The following is a 23,216-nucleotide window of genomic DNA, read 5'->3' on the forward strand; positions in this document are numbered from 1 at the left end:
TTTGTATTTTATTTTAATTCTCATAGTATTTTAGGGGTCTTAATTTTGCAGTTTAATTGTTCTTTTTCTGGGGTGAAATGATTATACAACAAACAATTTCAACAATTCCTAAAAACAAGAAGTGTTTGAATTTATTGTGAATTTTCTCTAATCCATACATGGTTAAAATTATACATAAAGACTGAAATTTATACTTAGTCCAAGTAATACTTAAATGCCTCTTAGGAAGTTAAACTTCAACCACATGCTTTTTGTAGCCATTGATGAGCTGCTGGCATCATTGAGGTGACAACTCTTCCTGGCAGAATTGGTAGAAATCATTTAAACTGATTGGTTTCCTGGCATGGAACTCACTTTAAGTGTAGTCCACATGTATAAGTTCGGAAGCAGTGGTGGGGTCATACCAGGAGCTTCAAGGTTCTTTTCAAAGCTATATTTAACTATAGAACAAATATAAATAACCAGGAACAAATCAAATAAACACATATTGAGAATTCTGATGCTTTTGGATTATAAAAAGGATGGAATAAACACATTTCTCCTTGCATTTTAAGATGCATCTTTAGCCAGATGGTAAAACGCCTCACCTTACTATTTATGGAAAATTACATCACCAGAGGGCAAAACCTACAGGTACGTCTCATAAAATTTGAATATTGCATAAAAGTGCAATATATTTTGCCGGTCATCTCAGAAACTGGCATTCATATATTATATAAAATCATTACATATAGAGTGAAATATTCCAAGCCTTTGTTTCTTGTAATTTTGATGTTTATGTTACACAGGTAAAGAAAATCCAATATTCAGTGTCTCAGAAAATTAGAATACTGTGAAAAAATTAAGTATTGGGCACTCATGGTATCACACCCTAATTAGCTAATTAACTCAAAACATCTGCAAAGGTTTCCTGAGCCTTTAAACGGTTTCTCACTCTGGGTCGTAGGCTACAAAATCATGGGGAATGCGGCTGATGTGACAGATGTCCAGAAGACAGTCATTGACACCCCTCACAAGGAGGATAAGCCACAAAAGGACATTGCTGAAGAAGCTGGATGTTCACAGAGTTATGTATGCAAGCATATTAACAGAAAATGAAGTTGGAGCAAAAGGAAAAGGTGCACCAGCAACAGGGAGAACCACAGCCTTGAGCAGATTGTCAAGTGAAATCTATTCAAGATTTTGGGGGAACTTCACAGGGAGTGGACTTAGGCTGGAGTCAGTGCATCAAGAGCCACCAAACATAGACGAATACTGGACATGGGTTACAAATGTCACATTCCTCCTGTCAAGCCACTTCTGAACCAGAGACAACGTCAGAACTGTCTTACGTGGGGTAAGGAGAAAAGGAACTGAACTGTTGCTCAGTGGTCCAAAGTCCTGTTTTCAGTAAGTTCAGTAAATTCTGCATTTCATTTGGAAGTCAAGGTCCCAGAGTCTGGAGGAGTGGAGAGGCACAGAATCCACGTTGCTCTAAGTTCAGTGTAAAGTTTCCAGAGTCAAAGATTGGTCAGGGTGCCATGTCATCTGCTGTTGTTGGTCCACTGTGTTTTCTGAAGTCCACAGTCAATGCAGTCATCTACAAGGAAATTCTACAGCACTCCATGCTTCCCTCTGCTAACAAGCTGTATGGATGCTAATTTTATTTTCCAGTAGGACTTGGCACCTGCCCACACTGCCAAAGGTACCAACAACTGGTTCAATGACCATGGTGTTCCTGTTCTTGATTGGCCAGCAACTCCCCTGACCTTAATTCCATAGAAGATATATGGGCTGTTGTCATGCAGAAGATGAGAGACACCAGACCCAACAAGGCAGAAGACCTGAAGGCAGCTATCAAAGCAATCTGGGCTTCCATTACACCTCAGCAGAACTATAGGCTGATTGTCTCTCTGCCATGACACATTGATGCAGTAATTCATGCAAGAGGAGGCCCAACCAAGCATTGTGTGCATTGAAATGGGCATGCTTTTCAGAGGCCTGACACTTGTGCTTTAAACATCGTTTGTTAAATGGTCTAATGTGATATTCTACTTTTCTGGGACACTGGATTTTGGGTTTTCTTTACCTCTAAGCCATAATCATTAAAATTACAAGGAATAAAAGCTTGAAATATTTTACTCTGTGGAACGAATCTCTATAAAATAACCGTTTCATTTCTGAAATGGCTGGCAAAAAATATTGCACTTTTACGCAATATTAAAGTTTTTTTAGATGTACCTGTCTGTTGTTAGCACAGTAAGCTGTGTGGAGGGCTTGTGATTTTTTTTTCCATTTTCATTATTTTCATTAACATATGTTTTAGTGTGGTCATCGTAAAATTAGTTTGCCCTGAAAGAAAGAACAATTCAAATAAATCATAAAAAATATCCAAATTTCATATGATTTTCCTTATGTTACTGTTAAAATTTTATGCTACTTCCTGTATCTTCTACCCTGATTTTCTGTCGTCCATCGTGTTATTTATTCTTCTCAGTTTAAGTTTTAACTATGTTAATACACAGCTTTTGTAGCTTAATTAGGTGGAATGGCGTAATATGATTTTTTGTGATTCCTCTGCTGTCTGCAGTATGCTGCAAACAAATGAAAAAGATTTTGTGCATATTTTGTATTTTACAATGGGACTTCGCTGCATTTTTCCATACACACCAAACTATACCTTTAAAAGGTGTTATTGTGGCTTGACTGCAGCTCCGTGCGAAGAGTAGTTGTCTTACAATCCAAATGTTTTGGGTTTGATTCCAGCTTCCTCCTACCACATGCCGGTGTGCCCCTGGTCAAGGCACTTCATCTCAAGTTTCTTACCAATCAGTATATTAATGTGAGTGCAACTGGGTCAATGTGACTTTGGTGTAAAGCACTTTGAATGGTCGTATGACTGGAAGGGCGCTTTATAAGTTCAGTCTCTTTGCCATTTATTAACCACAAAGCTGTTATGAAAGTTTAAAATAGTGAAATCAGGATGCCTTCTCCTGCTCAGAATGGCGTATGTCCAAGGTTATTCACTGGTTATAGATATTTTTGAAATATTGAATTCTGTATGTTTGCGATGCCTGTCTGGATTCACGGAGCGTGAAAACAGATGTAACAAGCCATTATGAACCCTGCTCTGAAATCTGGGGCACTCCAGCATTTTTCTATGATTTGACCTGACAAACTTCTGGTATTTCACACCATTGTGACTGCTGTTATGAACGCAACCCTGATCAAAGGATGGCACATTTAAATAAAAATAAGTGGTGAATCGTGAGGAATGTAAAGTTACATTTCCCACCATGTTCTCTTTTAAAAAGGTTTTGCATGATAAATTATCGATGGGAATGTTTTATTTAAGAAGTGAAACATGGGCTCTATAGGTAATTGTAGCTGACAGGTTGTGTGTTCAGGAAACTGTTCAATTAAGGAAAGCTGTACTTAAGTGTAATGCAGTGTAAAGTTAGTTGGAGAGGGAAAAAAGGCCAAACTGAAATCTATCTTTTTTTGTTATGAAGCACCCCAACATGAGCCGTGTGTGTGCTGGCTGTGAATCACTGACTTCCAGATGTCTCCAGTGCGACACGTAACACAATCCCCCTCCTTTCTTGTCGCCAGGCTTCCTGGATTGAACAGTTTCCAGCACGGCCCCATGTCCAAAGCAAAGGAAACCCATTTAGGATCAAAGCGTGTGGATACAATATTAATCAAAACACCAGATTCCTCTTCGCTGTCATTCAGTAAAACCACAAATACAGATTTTGTTGTTTTTTTGTCGTGTGTGAAAGAGAAGGGCTGTTTATCTGATGTTGCTGTCGTGGTGGAAACACAACTCTGTCACACGAGACACAGCTAACAGAGGATGCTGCAGTTTTTTAATTGTGTATTTTTTAAGGTTTTTTCCCATCTGCAGATGCAAATTCTCCTGATGCCAAAACAATTTACAAAGAGACTTGAATTTACCAGTACACCCTTGTAAGATCGAATTTCCTTGTTTCTAAAAACATGAAAGTGGTAAAGATTGGGAGTGATTGCAATTAAAACAGATTCATGTTTTGTTTTTTTTTATTTAACCTTATGTTGGTAAGAAAACAAGGAACAAAATTATCAGAGTTTAAGAATACAATGAAAGAAAATAATACAATCATCCATTGTCTATACCTTCACATCCACTTAGGGTCGCTGGGGGGCTGGTGCCTATCTCCAGTAGTTATCAGGCAAGAGGCGAGGTACACCTAGGAGAGGTCACCAGTCCCACACAGGGCAACACAGAGAGACACAGGACAAACAACCAAACCTAGCGGCAATTTAGAGAGACCGATTAACCTAAAGGTCATGGAAAGAACATGCAAACTCCACGCAGAAAGACCCCAGGCTGGAATTTGATCCCAGAACCTTCTTGCTGCAAGTCAAGCAGTTAATAACAGTGCCTACTGTGCAAATCTTAAAACAACCAAAAGGCAGCTCTGTACAAATATCAATTAATAAAACAATTTCCGTTTTTATTTACATTGCTTAAAAATGAATGGCTTCAAGAAAATTATGTCAACCCTTCACAATCAAAGGCAAAATCTTTATTGGGATTACAGCAGTCAAACCCTGTTTATAATTGCTGACCAGCGATTTTGCATGCTTTCACTTTTGTTGATTTATCTTTGATTATGCTCTCCAAGTCTTTGAGGTCGGAAGGCATCCTAACCAACCTAATCTTTAGCTCCCACCACAAATTCTCTATCATATTGAAGTCCGGACACAATAATAATAATAATTTAAGTGTAGTATAACAAGAAAGAGGGGCAAGAGGAGCTTTTAAAACGTGCATATGTTCCTTTTAAGGGCACTAAAGGTCAGTGGCCCTGATTTACCTGAAGTTTATCTCTAATAAAGGAATTAAAGATTCATAGAGCTGGTCAACGAGAAGACATGTTAATATTTGATTCTGTGATTAAGCCTGACCTCTATCGCTTTTCTCTCCTCTGCTTGCAGGTGTTCACCTTTGTGAGCATCCTCCCCTCGGCCTCCTTAGCGGATCTGACATGTGAAGCTCTGCTCATGCTGGCAGGGAACGTCTCGCGTAAGTCAAAAACAAGCATTAACTCAATGCTTATTACAACATTGCAGTCTTTTTTTACAAGCAGTTATTTCCCAGAGCTGTCAGACCCAAGTGTGTGAGCTGCTTGCCGAGCTGCTTGCCTGTTAGCGCACTTGTAAGATTAAATTGATTTTCAGTCTTTTCTTCTTCATGTCCATAACCTCTAAATGCCAAAGCCTCGTCTTTAGTCTCAACTTTGGCCTAGTGAATATTGGCAAACTGTCTTTTTATATTATTTAATTTCCATGTAGAGCTCACAAGTAAAAACAGACTAGGAAAAAAACAGAAAATGTTAAAGAAAGATTTTTTCCCCTGATCAGTTTAACAAATATGCCCCAGGTTCTTCCTAATGGTTTGATTTTATCACTCCATTTCCTAATACTGGAGAACAACTAATTGCTTATATTTCAAAACAGAAATGAGACTATTACAAGTCAGATACTGAAAAATCTGATTTTCTTTCTCCTATTTATAAAATGTATCAGGACTAAGCAGATCCACCATTTGACGACTATAAAATGAATGAACTAATAATATACTTTAATGCAGATTTAAAAACATTTTTTTTTTTATAAATCTTGATAAATGTTAGAAACATATGCTTTCATGTACAGCCTAAATGGAGGTTGTCTTGTGAGGCCATCATTTTCAAAACTACCTCAAAGAACCTGCTGCAAGTTGATTTTACTATTATTTTGATTTCGATGCGCAAATAAACGTACATAGACCAGAAGAACAGGGGTGTGTTACCAGTCACTGTTTGAAAGCAGTCATCTATTCAAGGACTCATGAGAGACTGCTTTTAATCAGTACTGGCTTAAATATTTTGATCATCAAAATTGAAAACCTGCAATAAAACTTTAACTCACTGTCGGCTAATGCACTGGAAAGCCAGTCAGTCATTTCTGTATATATCATGGTTTATTTTAAACAACTGCAATCATCAGAAATATTGATCAATAAATCTAAAACACAGCTGAATATACAGCAGACATGTTTATTGTGATGAATATTATTTGTTGTGCAAATCTGCTATTTTTAAAGTAGAACTGGGAGCCTGACAAGTTGATGGGGCTGCTGTGGTTAAATTTATATATCAACAATCTTGTTTACCTGTCCAGGGTGTACCGGTCTCCCGCCCATAGACTCCTGGTGATAGGCACCAGTTCCCCCGCGACCCACTATGGAAGAAGCGGTAGAAAATTACTGACTGACTGACAATCTTGTTTGACAAGTATGGGACACTAATATTTCTGGGTATGGAAAAAACTTCTAGATCACAATACAGAAAGATACTGGATAGGAGGTTTGCGATAGTAAGAACAGATTTAAGCAACATTTTAGGGAGAACTAAATATTTTTCAGTGAAAGTAAGTATTCCATCGCTGTGAATTCCACATCCTTGATCCCAATAGAAATGCTGTATTCAGGCTGGGAAACTATCAAAACAACACATACTAAAATGATGAAATGATGTTACACAACATCCTCTTAATTTCCAGACATTTAGGTCTAATTACATTTTTTACTACACCTTCATGCATTGCAAGATCGGAAGGAGTGAGCAAGCAACTTGAGTGTTTTAGATTCAGAAGTAGCATGGATTAAAAGCATTTTTTTTCTCATTAAATGCTGACCAGCTCTTTAGTGTACTACCAATAGAACGCTATGAAGCACATACCAAAATGTTGGCTTACTTTCAGAACTGGTAGCTGACAAGTAGTTGGGATTCCTTTTTGTAAATCAATAGAATTGGTCTAATTTTTTTCACACAAATAAAGGTTTTAAAAAAAAATCACACCTACTGGAATCTGCTCGGTTTTAAATTATCCAATCTGATAACCCCGTCAAATTATTGCCCTCTGTTTCAATGGTATTGGAAGGCACAATATTCATCCATCTATGCATTGTCTTCCACTTATCCAAGATCGGGTCGCGGGGGGGAACAGGTCCAGGAAGCAATCCCAGACACCCTTCTCCCCAGCGACATCCTCCAGCTCATTCTGGGGGATTCCAAGGCATTCCCAGGCTACACAGCAAAATCTGTAGTGTTGTTTTTTCAGTGTTAATAATTTTGAGTTGGTGGGTGTTGATTTAGGAGTTGTTTTAACACTTGTAGCAATCTAAAAGCTCTACAAGCGTTGTCAATCAGGCGAGTTAAATGTTAACACCTGTGACTGAGTTAAATTCACTCCAGGTGGAGTTGATCACAACATCCGGTTTGGACGTGCGCGCCTTTTCACTTACATTGGTTGATGAAAGAAGAAGACGGAAGACAGCGAAGAACTTATGTGAATTTTTCGGCTTAAACAAGGTAAGAACCGAATATATTTACTTTTACAGGTTGGTAATCACTGTACGAAGTTGTGATAACATACCATGGAGTGTGAAGCGACTAAATTGTCATTGATGCTGGTTGAGGCAAGTGTGGTAGGCCTGCATCCAAAATATGTAACCACATTTTATATAACAGTATAATTATTATTACATATCCAATTAATACTATAATTACTATTACAAATTCATTTAGTAGAAATTATAACAATATTGTAGAGAAGCAGAACCTTTTTTACTATTGTGGTCTAGCTCTCCCGCCTGCATAGAGCGGTTAGACTGTCCGCATGTTTTACAGGGGGAAAGGAAATAAAATCGTTGTCGTGGTCCCTGAGTAATTTGGGACCCGTAACACAACCTGTTAATTACGTTCATGTTTGAGTGGCAACTTATTTATCTGGCCAAATATCAAGTGTTAAGGTAAAATAAAGTTGTTTAAGAGTAGGCCTTACACCTGAGGTGGATTAACTAAAGTTATTTTTATTTAAATGGTTGTTTTGTAAAATTTAAAACTGCTTGAAAATGGGATGTTGTTGCGCTGATGTTAAATGAACGAGTCTCAAATAGATCGGTTCCCCTCGTTCATAAAGAGCTGAATCGGGTCGTTGGTTAACGTTACATCACAAGCAGGATGCAAAAATACTGTTAACATCTTGCCGCCTGCTCCGTTTTGGAGGTCAGAACACGTTACAATTCCTAAAAGAGACGGTTTGTTCTTTGCTTCAGTGGAGCACAATGGGCCCATCTCGGTCTCAGAAATGAATTCCTTGCATCTGATAAAGTTTAACAGCCATGTTTCTCCACCTTTTCCACAAGCTGCAGTATAAAGATGTGGCAATGTTGTTCAAGGTGAAGTACCAGAATACCAAGAAGTACATCCGGCTACTGTCAGGCTTCACCTTTTTGGATTTCATCGCTCAAGGTAAGTAGCCATCTCAAAGTTGCCCTCTTAAAAAATGAACACAAGGATTTATGTATTTAGGATGACTAAATACATAAAGTTTTCGTTTTCAATTTGAGTATCGACTGGCCAAAAAAATCCTTATTGTATTTGTATTATATTACTGGTGTTGTTAATGACCTAAATTTAAAAAGTAGAGCTATTCAAACTTTATATTCAGAAATGCAAATCGCTTACTGCACCTTAAGATCAGCATAATGTATTTCATTTTTTTTCCGTTTTCATAATTGTCTTCCAGTCAGATACAAGTTTGGCCTTCCTGATGCCACTGAGCTTGATGGTTTTGATGAAACCAACACAGTAGTTGAAGAAGATATATTTTCTGAACCGATAGAGGCCAGTCCAGATATATGCCTGACACTGAATTCCTGATACGGGTAGGTATATTTCTGTTATCTATAAATTGATAGAAAAAAAAATAAAATCAGATATTGGTTGTCACAGTCAGTGAAAAGTGAGGAGTAATCTACTTTGATATTCATTAGAACATAATTGTCATAATTTAGAATTGGCCAAATCAATCAGGTACGGAAAATAAAAAATAAACTTCCAGCATAAGTCTGATTATGCCATTTCATTTCTTGACAATAGCTGTTTTATAGACTTTAGTGCAGTCCTTTTATAATCTAACTGTATTCTTTACTCCATTTTATATCTGATAAAAAGTGTGTAGTTATTTTTTGTAACCCGATTCTGATCGCATGACATCTATTGACCACCTAGTTGTCTTTATTTTCATGACTATGACTATTGTAGCTTCACACTGAAGGCATCAAAACTATAAATTAACACGTGTGGAATTATATACTGAACAAAAAAGTGTGAAACAACTGAAAATATGTCTTATATTCTAGGTTCTTCAAAGTAGCCACCTTTTAATTTGATTACTGCTCCACACACTCTTGGCATTCTGTTGATGAGCTTCAAGAGGTAGTGAGCTGAAATGGTTTTTACTTCACAGGTGTGTCCTGTCAGGTTTAATAAGTGGGATTTCAAGCCTTATAAATGGGGTCAATGAGAAAACCACTGTTGAGGACAGGCAACAAGCAGAAGAGACTTGTTTGGGCTAAAGAACACAAGGAATGGACATTAGACCAGTGGCAATCTGTGCTTTGGTCTGATGAGTCTTGGGACTTTAGTTAAAAAATGTCCTGCTTCAGATACTTATCAAAATAGATATGACATCCCTATATTCTTATATTTGTAAAAAAAAAAAAAAAATAGTTGACACCACCTACATCTAGCAAAATAGTTGAAACTTGAATATGCTAGAAAGTTCAACTCTGCCATAAGGATTGTCATTAGGATGCAAAATGAGTGAAAATGGTCTCTTGCAATTTGAATGACTTTGGTCAATGGGGTACTACACATGAATTAGAAATTGGCAAACCTACTTTAAAGTGATTATCCTTTTATTAATACCGTTACCACATTTTCTGTAAAACCATTTAAGACTTTTGTAATGTTTTATAAATATCTTAACAGGAGCACTTCTATGATGCAGAGAAAGGCACTGGATATTTAGCATGGCGCCTTAAGACTATGTCCAGAAATGCCGAAGATTGGAAGCCACTTTGCCTGAGCAGCTTGATGGAGATGCCTGCAGGGAAGCCATATCATTTCTCATTCATTCTCAGGATAAGGCAAGTGTGTTTCAGAAGATGACCTTTCAATATCACCAAGACCTTGTGCATGACCCACAGAGAACCACAAATGTCTTTAAAACATTTCCACGTTTTTTAGATTTCAAAGGGCTGGTGAGCTGACCTTTTCATTTATATGCACTCCATTGTTTTGTTGCTTGAATGTACACTACTCTGACCACTTGGAATTTTGTGTATTTATATGATTATGATCAACAGCTGAAAGAAGACTTCCTTCTGCTGTTTGGAGTTGAAACAACCTCCAAGATGCTTGAAAAGTGGGACACAACTTTCAGGCCCAAGGTTATCAATGAGGCAAAACACCTGACTCAGTCAACTGAGCTATGCCGACCTCTAAAAGCTGCTGAGAAACTGACAGAGAACGATGACACCAGGGGGCTAATCAACATGATTTTGTTTTGGGATTTTTTTTTTATGACGATAATGGCTTGTTTCACCTCATTGTCCTCCTGAGAGGCTGGGACAGTGACATGGCGTCTCTGCTGCTACTCTTCCATCTCCTGCAACCCACAACTGGATGGAAGAGGACCAAGATAAACACCAGTGATGCAGTGGACAAAAGCATACTTTCCCAAGGTATGCTGGTCTTATTTATATCCAATTAGCCAGTACTTTTATATGTATAAAATCAATTTAAAATTACTTGAGAAGGCATTGGCAAACAAAGGACCGAACATCTTCATGTTGGCTACAATTCCAACAAGTCTTCAACAGCGAGGACTTCTTTGACTGACACACGCACACAGTTTGCCAGAAAACATCTAAACTTTTCTGGTGTACAGACCTAAGTGGCCAGTTAAACTTCAGTGTAAGGTGTTATCCTTCTGTTTTCAGTCATGCTGCAGCTTGGATGAACACCTTCAGAGAACAGATGGTAGACAACCATATATCCTTGCTGTTGGTCGAATCAGGAACAGGATTGACACTTTCTACATTGTTTTGGACAAACAGCTCATCCCCTGCCAAGCCACTAGCTCGCTGGGTGCATTTGATGAACTGTTTAAATCCCACTACGTGTTCAATCTGTCATACGATGAGTACCTGGGCCAGCTCTTCACCTTCATGAAAACCACAGTCTACAATACCGATGTAGCAACAACAAATGAATCTCCCAGAGTTCGTGAGTTTTGAGCTAAAGTCTTCAACTAAAGTACTTAAATGTTGTAAGTGTTTCATTTGTCAAGCTTTGGATGTTCCTTGCCAGACCATGATCTCTCATTAAAGACTTGACCACAGTTTTTATCCTAGCACCAGGTTTAAGTTGGTTTGTGCACAAGATTGTTGTAGGTATCAGTTTTTTATCCTATTCAGGTTTCAAAAAACATTTAATTCGTTCTCATAAGAAGGTTTCTTCTAATGATGGAGATGCAGCAAGGCCAGGGTCATTTGAAACTAATTTCCACATGCTCCAAGATACCTCAGAGGTTGCTGGAACAAGTGTCATGCAGAACACAGTCTTTTGATGACAATGGATCAGGCAAAAGAAACAAAAGACAGAAAATATTTGTGCTTCAATTATTGCTAAACTACAAGGAAGTGACATGCAAATAGTGTTGTTCCATCAGTTGTTGGTGATTTCGAAGATCTTTCTACTGAACTGCACTCTCAGGTGCAGTTCAGGTTAAAGATTTCTAGGAATTCGATTTGATAGGCGAAATAAACAAACAGGTACTTATGATCAAGTCCCAGTGAACATTACATTTGTTTACATACCAATTTTGGAAACTATAAAATTCATTAGCCAAAACACTGATATTTGTAATCTGCTAGGGGAAACTTGTACATCAAAACCAGACAGATACGAAGACTTTTGTGATGGAAGTTATTCTAAGACACATCCATTGTTCTCTAAACACCAGAATTCTTTACAAATCCAGTTGTTCTATGATGACTTGGAGACTGCTAACCCACTGGGTTCAAAACGCGGTGTTCACAAAATAGGTGCTTTGAATTTTGTCCTCAAAAATCTGCCACCAAAGTTCAACTCTGCTCTGATCAATATTCATTTGGTTGCACTGTTTCACACTAAAGATTTTAAAAAATATGTCTTTTATCCTATTCTAGAGCCACTGATTAATGACATCAAAACACTTGAGAGTTGTGGCCTTGATTTGCAATTTTCTGCATAAAAAGTCCTTGGCAATATATACAAGGTAACTGGGGACAACTTGGGGCTGCACACAAATCTAGGATTTACAGAATTTTCAGTGGATGCAATTTTTGTTGTTTATGTTTGATAGAAAAGATGATGCCAAGAATGTTTACAATGAGGATGACCCCAAAATAATCTTGCCTGGATAGGAACTTTTTGAAATGCACTGCAATGAATTGCAGTCAGACCCACATAAGCAATCTGTATTTGGTTTAAAAAAGAAGTCGTCTCTTAACAACATACAGTTCTTTCATGTTTGTCATAATTTTTCTTTGGACATTATGCATGACATTCTTGAAGGTGTGGCTCAGTATGAGCTGAAATTACTGCTGTAATATCTCTCAGAAACTGTTTTGTTGAAACCTGATCTGTTGTCTAGAATTTATGCCTTTGACCATGGGTATGTGGAGCGTAAAAAATCAACCTACAGGGATTAACTTGGACAGTAGTGGCAATAATATAGGGCTCAATTCCATTCAGACTCTTTTTCTTGTAATAAACGTTCCTCTACTTTTTGGTGACATTGTGCCAGAAGGAAACCAAAACTGGGTTTTGCTGCTGCTTTTACAGCAGATAATGTACATTATTTTTTTCTCCATCTGTAACATTTGGCATGACTCTGCTTCTTAAGCATTTGATAATGGAACATCATGAGTTGTTTAAAGAGCTGTATCCCGATAAATACCTGATCCCGAAACATCACTTCATGATACACTACCCATCTTGTATCTGAAAAATTGGACCACTAATACATATGTGGAGCATGAGATTTGAGGCAAAACCGGGACTTTTAAAAATACTTTAAAAAAACTTAGAAAACATCACAAAATCTCTTGCAAAAAACATCAAATGTCTATTGCATGTCATTGGGAGACATCATGTTCAAAATGTATGGAGTTTGGACCAATGAAATCTATTTATGTTGACAATGAGGACTATGGCGATCTGTTGCTCAAGCTTTGCATGTTGAGTCTGTATTACAAGACATCCATGCAACTAACTGGGTTACAATCAGTTGGACAGAGTACAGAGCAGGACTAATAATTTGCAGTGAGACTGAACATGAAATGCCTGTGTTTTGCAGAATAGAAAAAAATTATTGTTGTTGATGGTGTTATCTGCTACCTTGTAAACAAGCTTGTGGTTGACCATTTCTGTGAACATTTTCATGTGTACAAAGTATTTGAAAGTAATTACAAAGATGTTGTTAAAGCAGATAGTCTTGTGATTTATAAGCCCTTTAATTTACAAAGTGCTTATGGTGGAGATGAGAGCCAATATATTGTGCCATTATTTTGTTTGTAAATAGTTGTCATGTCTGATCTTATTTTGCTAATTCCTATGGTGCTGCAAAAGTGATTTACTCTTTTCATTAAAAAAAAAAGTTTTTTTTTTTTTACTTGCCTACTGTTGCTGGTCAACACACTTGAATTTATGATGTAACTGTAAAGAGTGTGTTGTGTATGTTCTGTAACCTTGCAGGTGACTACTGAATTTTCAGATTTGGTGACCTTTGTTAGGGTAGACCACACAGAATGCACTCTTAATGTATTGTAAAACAATGAATGTTAACATATTAGTGAAAGGAAATGACACCATTTTTGTGTGAAAATACACTTCAGTGTGTCATAAAATAACACAATGTATGTTAGTTTTTTTTAACACAGTGAAAAAGAATAACACAATTTTGAGTTAAACGTGCACTTATGTGGTGTCATAATCCTACTTTATTGTCATTAGCAGCTAACAGTTTGCTGTGTTTTATAGTGTTCTCATCATAGGCCACAGACTGAAAGCTTGTAGCAACAGGTAGGAAACAAAACACACAACTGTCTTTAGCACCTCATTATAAACAATTTAAATTGCAGGCCATTTATCAGACAGGATTTCATTTGTGTTAATACCATGGATTTTTAATATCTTCATAAGATAAGATAAGCTTTGTCTGAAGGAAATTTATCTTGAATACAAACACTGGCTACTGCTTAAATATAAAATCTAATAAATAAATACAATGAAAACATAAATTTTAAATTCTATACTTCTGCAATCACAGTTTAATGGGCGTGATGCCATTTAAGGCTTTTATGGAGAGTGGAACAAATGAGTTCTGGTAGCGGTTCAATCTGCATGCAGGAACTCTGACACCGACCAATGGGAAGATGCTGATATTCTGAAGGATTAAGTGGGGTCTTAGATAATATCCTTTACTTGTCTGGTTATTGCTTCCTTAAAAATGGCCAAAGTAAAGGAAACTGCTTGACTCCCATCAACCTTATTGCTCTTTGAGTGAGCCAGGTGAGCTTGGCCTTCGTTTGGACTGAACCAGGGTGAAATGCTGTACCTATGATGCTCTCCATTACGGCATTGTAAAAGAGCAGCATCACCTTCTGACTGAAACCAAAGGTCCTCAGCCTGTGGATGACGTATAGTCGCTGCTGGACCCTGTTGCAGACTTGGTCAACCAGGAAAGCATGCACCCAGGTCACCAGCAGAGCAGCGCCACCATGTATCATAAACTTTGCCTATTCATGCGAAAAAGATTTGGACTTAAGGTGAATCAAGTGAAAAAAACTCACACAGTTATGCAGATTTTAATGATGTAATTAGAAATCAGTTAACGTATTAGCAGTTGTTTACAAAATGTCTTCCACAGATAAAATTTAAGGTGGGTGTCTTTTTTGCTAGCTCTAAACACATACATTTACAAATTCTTGCACTAGGGAATCCTAATTTTGACTGGCTCTTATTTTGTTTGTCCAGCCATCCATTTTCAATACCCGTTTTTTTTTTTTTTTTTTGGTATAGGGTCACGGGGGAGCTGGTGCCTATCTCCCGCGGTCTATGGGCGAGAGGCGGGGTATAGCCTCGACATGTTGCCAGTCCATCGCAGGGCAACACAGAGACACACAGGAAAAACAACCAAGCTCACACCTTAGAGCAATTTAGAGAGACCATTTAACCTAACAGCCATGTTTTTGGACAGTAGGAGGAAGCCGGAGAACCTGGAAAGAACCCACACATGCACGGGGAGAACGTGCAAACTCCATGCAGAAAGACCCCCCACTGGGAGTCAAACCCAGGACCTTCTGCTGGAAAGCAATAGTGCTACCAACTTCATCACCATGCAGCTCTTATTCTTGTTTCTTGTTTGTTTAAACCCTAAATAAGTTTGCCAATAAAAATGAAAAATGCCCTTTTTTGCTATAAAACGCTGCAGTGTTAGGTTTATGTGCTTACTTTTAAAGGTGATTTTAAATGAAAGAAATGCTTTTTATTCACCTTTTGCTTTGTTATGTGGGTACAGACAATTGATACACGATGAACAAACCGATAATTCCTGCAAACTAAATTGCTGGGTGGTTGTTTAGCAGTGCTTTCCTCAATGATCCATTTTCTGGTCCAACACCCACATTGGCAGGATTACAAGGACATCCAATCCTCTAAATTAAACCACACAATACATCCCACTGTGCAGCAGAATGATGCTAAGGCACGATGGCATAGCTCTCATACAGCCCTAAATATCTCCACTTGAAATGACTTGCATTCCCAATTTATATTACCGTATAATATGAGGCACAGCTGAACTCCAATTATGAAACTTCAATAACTTTAGACAAGAATGTTCAGACAGTAGTTATTCACTATTTATTTTTCTAAATTATACCATCAGTTTAACCAACTTTTCCTTTTCAGCTGTGTTCCGCTTGTCGCACATGACAATTCATTGTCATGTCATAAATCAAGAAATATAAAAAAACAAATGGTGAAAGAAGATAGTGGCCGTTGTATATGGAATGGCGAACTTGGGCATTATTGCAAAATACACACAGATCACACCAGATGAACTCCGTTCATAAAGTGAGGATTTGTATGTCATTTTAATCAGTGAGGAGAAGGATGTCTGGAGAAATGTTCTCTGAAAGCAGGAACTTCGAGACCAAACAAAGTGGCACCCTTTGGAGGGATTCAAAGTGCAGCGAGGCTTGTATTTTACTGCAATGAAGAAGGAACGCTTTTGATAAAAAATATAACTAGCAAGCCATGCAGTGGTTGTGCAACATTTCTCCACATAACCAGTCCTCATCTTATATGTTAGAGCTTAATTGTACACTAATGTAGGTGTGGAAACATCTTTCTTAAGCTATACAAGTCTGTCTACAGACTGGATAGAAGAAGAGTTAAAGCACAGATGCACTCATATTTTCTCCTTCATTTGGCTCAGATGCAGTGGAAGAAAAAGATGCTTTTAATGAAGACTTATTAGTTTTTACGCAATCTGTAGATATCAGCAGATATTTGTGGTAACTGAGCAGACATGCTTTAAAGAAAGCTTTTTCTTACCTGGTAAATTTGCTCACAAAAAATAATCAGTCACATAGGTGGTCTGGCTGTTGATAACCCGAGCAAGCTAGGTGTTCAATTGCGACATAAATTGTTTAATTGTAATCCCTTGGCTTTGGGTTGTTCTTTCTTTTAAAACATAATTGTTTCATGATTGTGGGGCAAAAAATATTTCCAACAGATAGAAATCAATGTTTCCTTTGTGGATCATTTTTGTAGCAAACGGGCTGTCTATTCTTCTGTCACCGATAAGCAGCCCCACATATTTTTGACATATTAGTAGAATGTTTTTTTTTTTTGGAGAAAATGGTCTGTTTATAGTAATTGAGTGACAGACTTCAAGATGATGTGAATAAAAACATTACTTTATGTTCAAGATATGGACGCGCTTTCTCTTTTACAGGGCGTGATTTAAAAGGCTCCTTTTGTTTGAGACGATGTATTAAGAATTGTGAAAAGGCAGATTGTGATTTCTTTTATGTTTCTTCTTTTTTGCTTTTTCTGGCTTTTAAAGTTAGAACACTAGAATCAGATGGAAATTGTCCCTTTGAGAGTTTGAAGTTATATTATACTACTTTTGAAATTGTAAAAAAACGTTTCAGGCAACAACTTGTTTTGTTTTTAGTCTCTTTAGGACATTTTTTTCATGTTTTTTGCACCACACACGTGCGAAAACACCGGTTACAGGAAAAGGTGATGAAAGCTCAATATTGAGTACCACCTTTGCCACAGGGGAGCGCTCCTTATTTCCGGATGTTTTTTTTCCAAATCCTGTGGAGCTATTACAGAAATAATGGCCTTGACCTTGAGGGCACATCTAGTTTCATGTTTGCAGATGGTGTCCTGGTAATGCTCCAAGAAAGGTCTGTTAGTGATATTTAAGTTGCCCTTTAATCCTTCTCTCTCTGGCTGTAAAAAACTATTTAATAAGATTTTCATAACCTTGAATAAAATGTGCAAATGAAGACTGAGTGTGCTGATACAGCTGTTTCCCTTTTGATTGCAGTGCAGTCCCTGTTCGCCTCCTGGAACCAAACCTTGAGCAACACCACGAGCCATTGGAGCGGTAAGTTGGACACGTTGCACCCCTCAGATGTGCTAAACTGATTCCCCATCAATTCACTACAAAGCAGAGTCGCTGTGGAATACCACACAGGGGAAACAAGTTAGACACAAACCGAGATTATTAAAACTAACATCAAAGACAAGAGCAGTGCTGGAAATAGATCAGGCACCAGAGACGACGTTCTCAGCTCAGCGAAACAAAGCACAGGAGTAATCATTAAAACCTGTTCACACGCAAGCAGGATATTCAACACCACGGTTTATTTCCAACAGGATTGCTGCATTGTCAGAATTTCATGATGTCTATTTGTAGTCGGAGATGTATGCACAACTGCAGCTGACAGTTTTTTCTCATCATTCAGGCTTGGGAATCTACTGTGAAACCTCCATTGATGGCATCGGCACCTGCTGGCCCAGGAGCAGTGCCGGCCATATGGTGTCCCGGCCCTGCCCCGAGATGTTTTACGGCGTCAGATATAACACCACGAGTAAGTCCTGGCTGTCATACTGTCCCAGTAAAAATCTGACATTGAGGAATATATTGAAAATTTACAGTGCTGTGAAGAGGTCTATACCTCCTTACAGATTTCTCCTGTTTTTTGTTGCACTTAAACATGTTAGATGATCAAAATCATTTTAATATCAGACAAAAATACCCAGAGTAAATGAAAAATACAATTTTTAAATGATTTTATTGATTAAGGGAAATAAGCTATCCAAACCAACCGGTGGCTGTGTGAAAAAGTCAATGCCCCATAAACCTCATAATTGATTGTGCTACATGTGGCAGTAAACATTGCCATCAAAGGTTTGTGATAACTGGTGATGATTATTTTATATCACTATATTCTTCTTTGCAGAATTGTTTTAATTCAGTAATATTGGAGGGGGATTTCAAGCATGAACTGCCTGCTTAAAATTATGCTACAGCATCTAAACTGAATTTAAAGTCCATACTTTGACTAGAACACTCTAAAACTATCAATCAGAGGTGGTTTTGAGGGTGGTCTTTAGATCATTGTCCTTCTGCATAACTTAAGTGCGCTTAAGCTTAAGGTCATATGATGCCTAAATATTCTCTTTCAGGATTTTCTGGTAGAAAATTCATGGTTCTTTAAATTACGGTGAATCATTCAAGTGCTGAAGCAGCAAAGCAGCCCCAGACCATCACACTACCACCTTGCTGTCTGCATGATGTTCTTTTTCTTCATGGGAGGTTAACCAGTGTTCCATTTTTTCCATCTGTGAATATTGTCTCTCACTGTGTTCCACTGGAGTCCCAAAGACATTTACAGACTGATAGATGTCAAGGTGTTTGTTTCTCATATATATATTGTATCTTCTTAGTAAAGAAGCTTAGTAAAGAAGTCCAAGAACAGATTAATATGGGTTTTATGTGTTATCTTCCCACCTACTTCATGCTGTCAGACAAGTTATGTTTGGTTAATTCTGACAGTAATAGGCATGGTTGTGACTAATAAAATTTCACTCAGCTTTTCAAAAACAGTGGGGAATTCATTAAGACATGATTTAACAAAGGGGTGATACATTTTTCCCGTAGGACCTGTTTGGTTTGGATGACTTTTTTTTAATCTAATAAATTAAATCATTATTTGAAAACTGCTTTTTGTTTTACTTGGGTTATCCTGCTCTGATATTGCAATGTGTTTGTTGATCTAAAACACCTAAGTATGACAAAAAATCAAAAACAGAAGATAAACTGTAAGGGGCCAAATTTAACAGCACTGTAAACCGGCCTCTCTCACACCCAATTCCTTCTCTCAACTTTTACCCCTCTGGGCAAATCCTGTTTGTGGTTGCAGAAATTACCATGAGCACACAAATTAGCAAGAAGACATGGAAAATTTTAAACAGATGAAGGAAAAATGTCATGGATGCACAAAATATTAGAGAGCAGGACTGGAAGATTAAAAAAATGAGGTAGAATAAAATGTTTCTGTCAGGCCTAAATGGTAAAAAGAGGAAAAGACTGTATCTTAAAATGAAAGCTAAATTACTGACGTCTGAAACACTTAAGCCAGATAAGTCTGTTGTTTGTGTTTGTTATTGTGTCAAAGAACGAAAATAAAGTTAAGAATTAAAAATCTAATTACTTCTGAAGAAATTACATTTGTTTGTTGCACAAAAACCATGGATGGCTTATTTCATTACTGTACTTTATTGTGACAAGAGATTTGAGGTAGCAGCAGAATACGGAGTAAAAGTTGAATAGTTTATTCCTTTTTTATTGTTTTCAGTAAGATCTACACTAACCAATTTAAAATCCTAGTGCCGAATAGTCCAATTTACATTTATTCTTGGAGCCTCTGGGGCTGAACTTTTTTTTTTACTTTCTTGTAAAAATGTTTCGACTAAATTCTTTCTAACCGACGCTACCGTGCTGTATCAACTCTGCAAATTTCATTTAATCCTCTCTAAGGGAAAAATTCATTTCAAAATTAATAATTCAGAGATACATGTACCATCTGTGACAAGCTGTTTTGTCTCACCTCGTGTCTCTGTGTCATCATGACAAATTGTGCTCCTGAATGGGATGTACAGGAGTTGGACAATGAAACTGAAACACCTGTCATTTTAGTGTGGGAGGTTTCATGGCTAAATTGGACCAGCCTGGTAGCCAGTCTTCATTGATTGCACATTGCACCAGTAAGAGCAGAGTGTGAAGGTTCAATTAGCAGGGTAAGAGCACAGTTTTGCTCAAAATATTGAAATGCATACAACATTATGGGTGACATACCAGAGTTCAAAAGAGGACAAATTGTTGGTGCACGTCTTGCTGGCGCATCTGTGACCAAGAGGAAGCTGTCTGAAAGGGATGTTCGGGTGCTAACCCAGATTGTATCCAAAAAACACAAAACCACGGCTGCCCAAATCACAGCAGAATTAAATGTGCACCTCAACTCTCCTGTTTCCACCAGAACTGTCCGTCGGGAGCTCCACAGGGTAAATATACAGGGCCGGGCTGCTATAGCCAAACCTTTGGTCACTCATGCAAATGCCAAACGTCGGTTTCAATGGTGCAAGGAGCGCAAATCTTGGGCTGTGGACAATGTGAAACATGTATTGTTCTCTGATGAGTCCACCTTTACTGTTTTCCCCACATCCGGGAGAGTTACGGTGTGAAGAAGCCCCAAAGAAGCTGTTGAAGTGTCCCTTTAACGGGGCCTTCTGCGCGTTCGTTTATTCACCATAACCTAGAGGAATTCACAACACATTAGAATAAATCACACTCAGACACCGTTGTATTCAATTTAAATACCTGGGCCCAGGGGAAGACAGAGCTCATGTGTTCAGGACACACCGAGATTTCTTCTGTCTCTCTCTCACTGGGCTCATTTCTTTTATTAAAACACACACGAAACTGGGCAGCGCCCTTGTTTACAATATTTTCTACACATAGTCACGTACACACTTTTCCGGCTTACCATATTTAGACAGGTATTGTCCCACAGCTGCATCCCATATCTACTGATGTAAGCAGGGAGTAACTCAGTCAGTTGTACTATCTCAAATTTTCACACACATGCAGTTCTCAGTAATTTTCCACTTTCACCATACCCCTGAGAGAAATACTTCTGCAGGCCACACAATGTCTTATACTAACACATGTTACACATTTTATTTCCCACACTGGTTTTGAACATTGTAAGGATGCACACACATAATATATTTCCACAATTTCCCCCTTTTGAAGTCTCCTAAGACTTCACCCTTATTTGAAGAGGCTTCATAAAAGATTTTAACAGTCATTACAACCTGTGGAGCAGAAGGAAATGTTTGTCATCATGCTTTTTGACCCTGCCTCCAATGCCATGCCATGTGCCCAGGGACTATTGCCTGTCCGGCCTTTGTAGTCCCAAGGATGCTTACAACCTTCTAAGTCTTGACAGGGAGTATTGACCCCTCTAACTGGAGGGTGTCTATCCGTGCTTTATTCCATAGTCTGTCCAAATATGCCAATGTAATATTCTGCCATCCTTCTGCTCCCTAGACAGACATATCAGACGCCCTGTCAATTTCAAAGGTACCTGCAAAGGAAGATAAGGATTAACAATATGGTGAAACACAAAAGACCTTTTGTTCAAGTTAAGAGTGTTCAGTTCAGTTCTTCGGTGGGAGAGCAGCTACGACCACCAGTGAAAGAGAGGAAAGCTCAATCACATCCGCCTCTTCTGTGTGATGTTCTGGTCTTCACTCACAGGTGTAGACTGACCTGGAGCTAAGTGGTCACACCAGGGGATTATTCTGCCCCTATTGGTGGGTCCACTGATCTGACGGTGCACCTAAGGTGTAGACTAACCTTTAGGTGTAAATGAACGCTTTCTCACCCTTGAATTGGGTGAGAAGGGTCTTCTGGTGTGCTCGTGTTGTCCCTCAGGTTCTGCTGGACCTCTGGCAGTGATCTCTGTGGTGCCTCTTCTGCTGCACACTGGCTCCAATGATACCACGTGTCTCCTTTGCCCTTGACCCTCACCGCATGTGAGGTTCTCTCTGTGACCTGGAATGGACCCGTCCACCTGGGCTCTGACCACTTCCGTTTGATGACTTTCAGAAGGATCCACTCCGCGTCTGAGGTGGTGGTTCGAGCCTCGGATGGTTGGGCGGCCACCTGTTTTGAGAATGCTGCAACCAAGCTGTGGAGAGATCTATAGTAATCACGGTGAGATATAGATTGTTCACATTCAGTCAGAAATGGCAACCTGGTATGTGGGCGTGGAAAAGGTCTTCCAGTCTGTAGTTCATGGGGCATCAACCCATGTCTTTGGCTGACTGAGCTCCTTACTGACATCAAGGCTAAAGGTAATGCTGTGACCCAATTCATTTTAGTCTGTGCACAGATTTTAGCCAATTTGGTTTTGATTGTCTGGTTCATCCTTTCCACCTTCCCTTGGGATTGGGGATGGTACACTGTTCCAAAGGAATGCCTCAGTCCCAAGAACTTTTCAACCTCTCTAAGTTCTTCATTTTTGAAGTGTGTGCCGTTATCTGACCTGATTTTCGCAGGAAAACCGTGCCTGGGGATGTAGTGATTAATCAGACACTTCACCACTGTTTTGCTGTCTTCCTTTTTTGCTGGCCCGACCTCTGGCCAATCGGTGAACGCATCCACACACACCAAAAGATATCTGAACCCATTCACTCTCAGTCATGTCTGTGTAGTCTATGATGATTTCCTCACCTGCTACCGGTTCCACAGGGAACTTACCTGGTGCAGGCTTCAGAGTGGGTCTCACATTGAATTGTTGGCAGGTGCTACACGAGCTTATCCAATGACCTACCGTCTGTTTCAGGTATGGATGCCACCAGTGCTCAAGACTCTTCATCATTTGTGCAGTTCCTGCATATCCCGGTCCATGTGCTTCTTCCAGCGCTGGTGTGGTCAACCCTGGGGGTAGGATGGGACGTCCGTCTGGACTTCTCCATAGTTCATCCTGGTCTTTTCTTCCCCCTCTTGCCTTCCAGACTGATTTCTCTTCCGGTGAGGCCCCCTTTTGCAGTCTACTCACCTCCTCCAGAGTCGGTTCTGGTGTCCATTCAACTTCAGAGTTCATCAAGATGTGTATGGGCAGATATCCAGCTTTGGTTTTGGCTGCTTGGTCTGCAGCT

At 38.8% G+C, this 23,216-nt stretch overlaps 1 protein-coding gene and 1 long non-coding RNA gene across 2 annotated transcripts in view; both read left to right on the forward strand.

Annotated features, from left to right (window-relative positions):
• LOC124874700 (corticotropin-releasing factor receptor 1-like) overlaps nucleotides 1–23,216 on the forward strand; it is a 146,600-nt gene that overhangs the window by 17,388 nt on the left and 105,996 nt on the right. The window contains exons 2-4 of the mRNA XM_047376174.1: nucleotides 4,960–5,047; nucleotides 17,530–17,589; nucleotides 17,951–18,076. Of these exons, the coding sequence (XP_047232130.1) occupies nucleotides 4,960–5,047; nucleotides 17,530–17,589; nucleotides 17,951–18,076 (274 nt within the window). The remainder of the gene's footprint in view (nucleotides 1–4,959; nucleotides 5,048–17,529; nucleotides 17,590–17,950; nucleotides 18,077–23,216) is intronic.
• LOC124874701 lies at nucleotides 7,361–14,203 on the forward strand. The gene is made up of 5 exons (XR_007039871.1): nucleotides 7,361–8,321; nucleotides 8,599–8,737; nucleotides 9,846–10,117; nucleotides 10,223–10,600; nucleotides 10,859–14,203. It is a non-coding gene; the product is annotated as an uncharacterized LOC124874701 (long non-coding RNA).

Source organism: Girardinichthys multiradiatus, chromosome 10 (assembly GCF_021462225.1).
Source record: "Girardinichthys multiradiatus isolate DD_20200921_A chromosome 10, DD_fGirMul_XY1, whole genome shotgun sequence".
NCBI lineage: Eukaryota > Metazoa > Chordata > Actinopteri > Cyprinodontiformes > Goodeidae > Girardinichthys > Girardinichthys multiradiatus.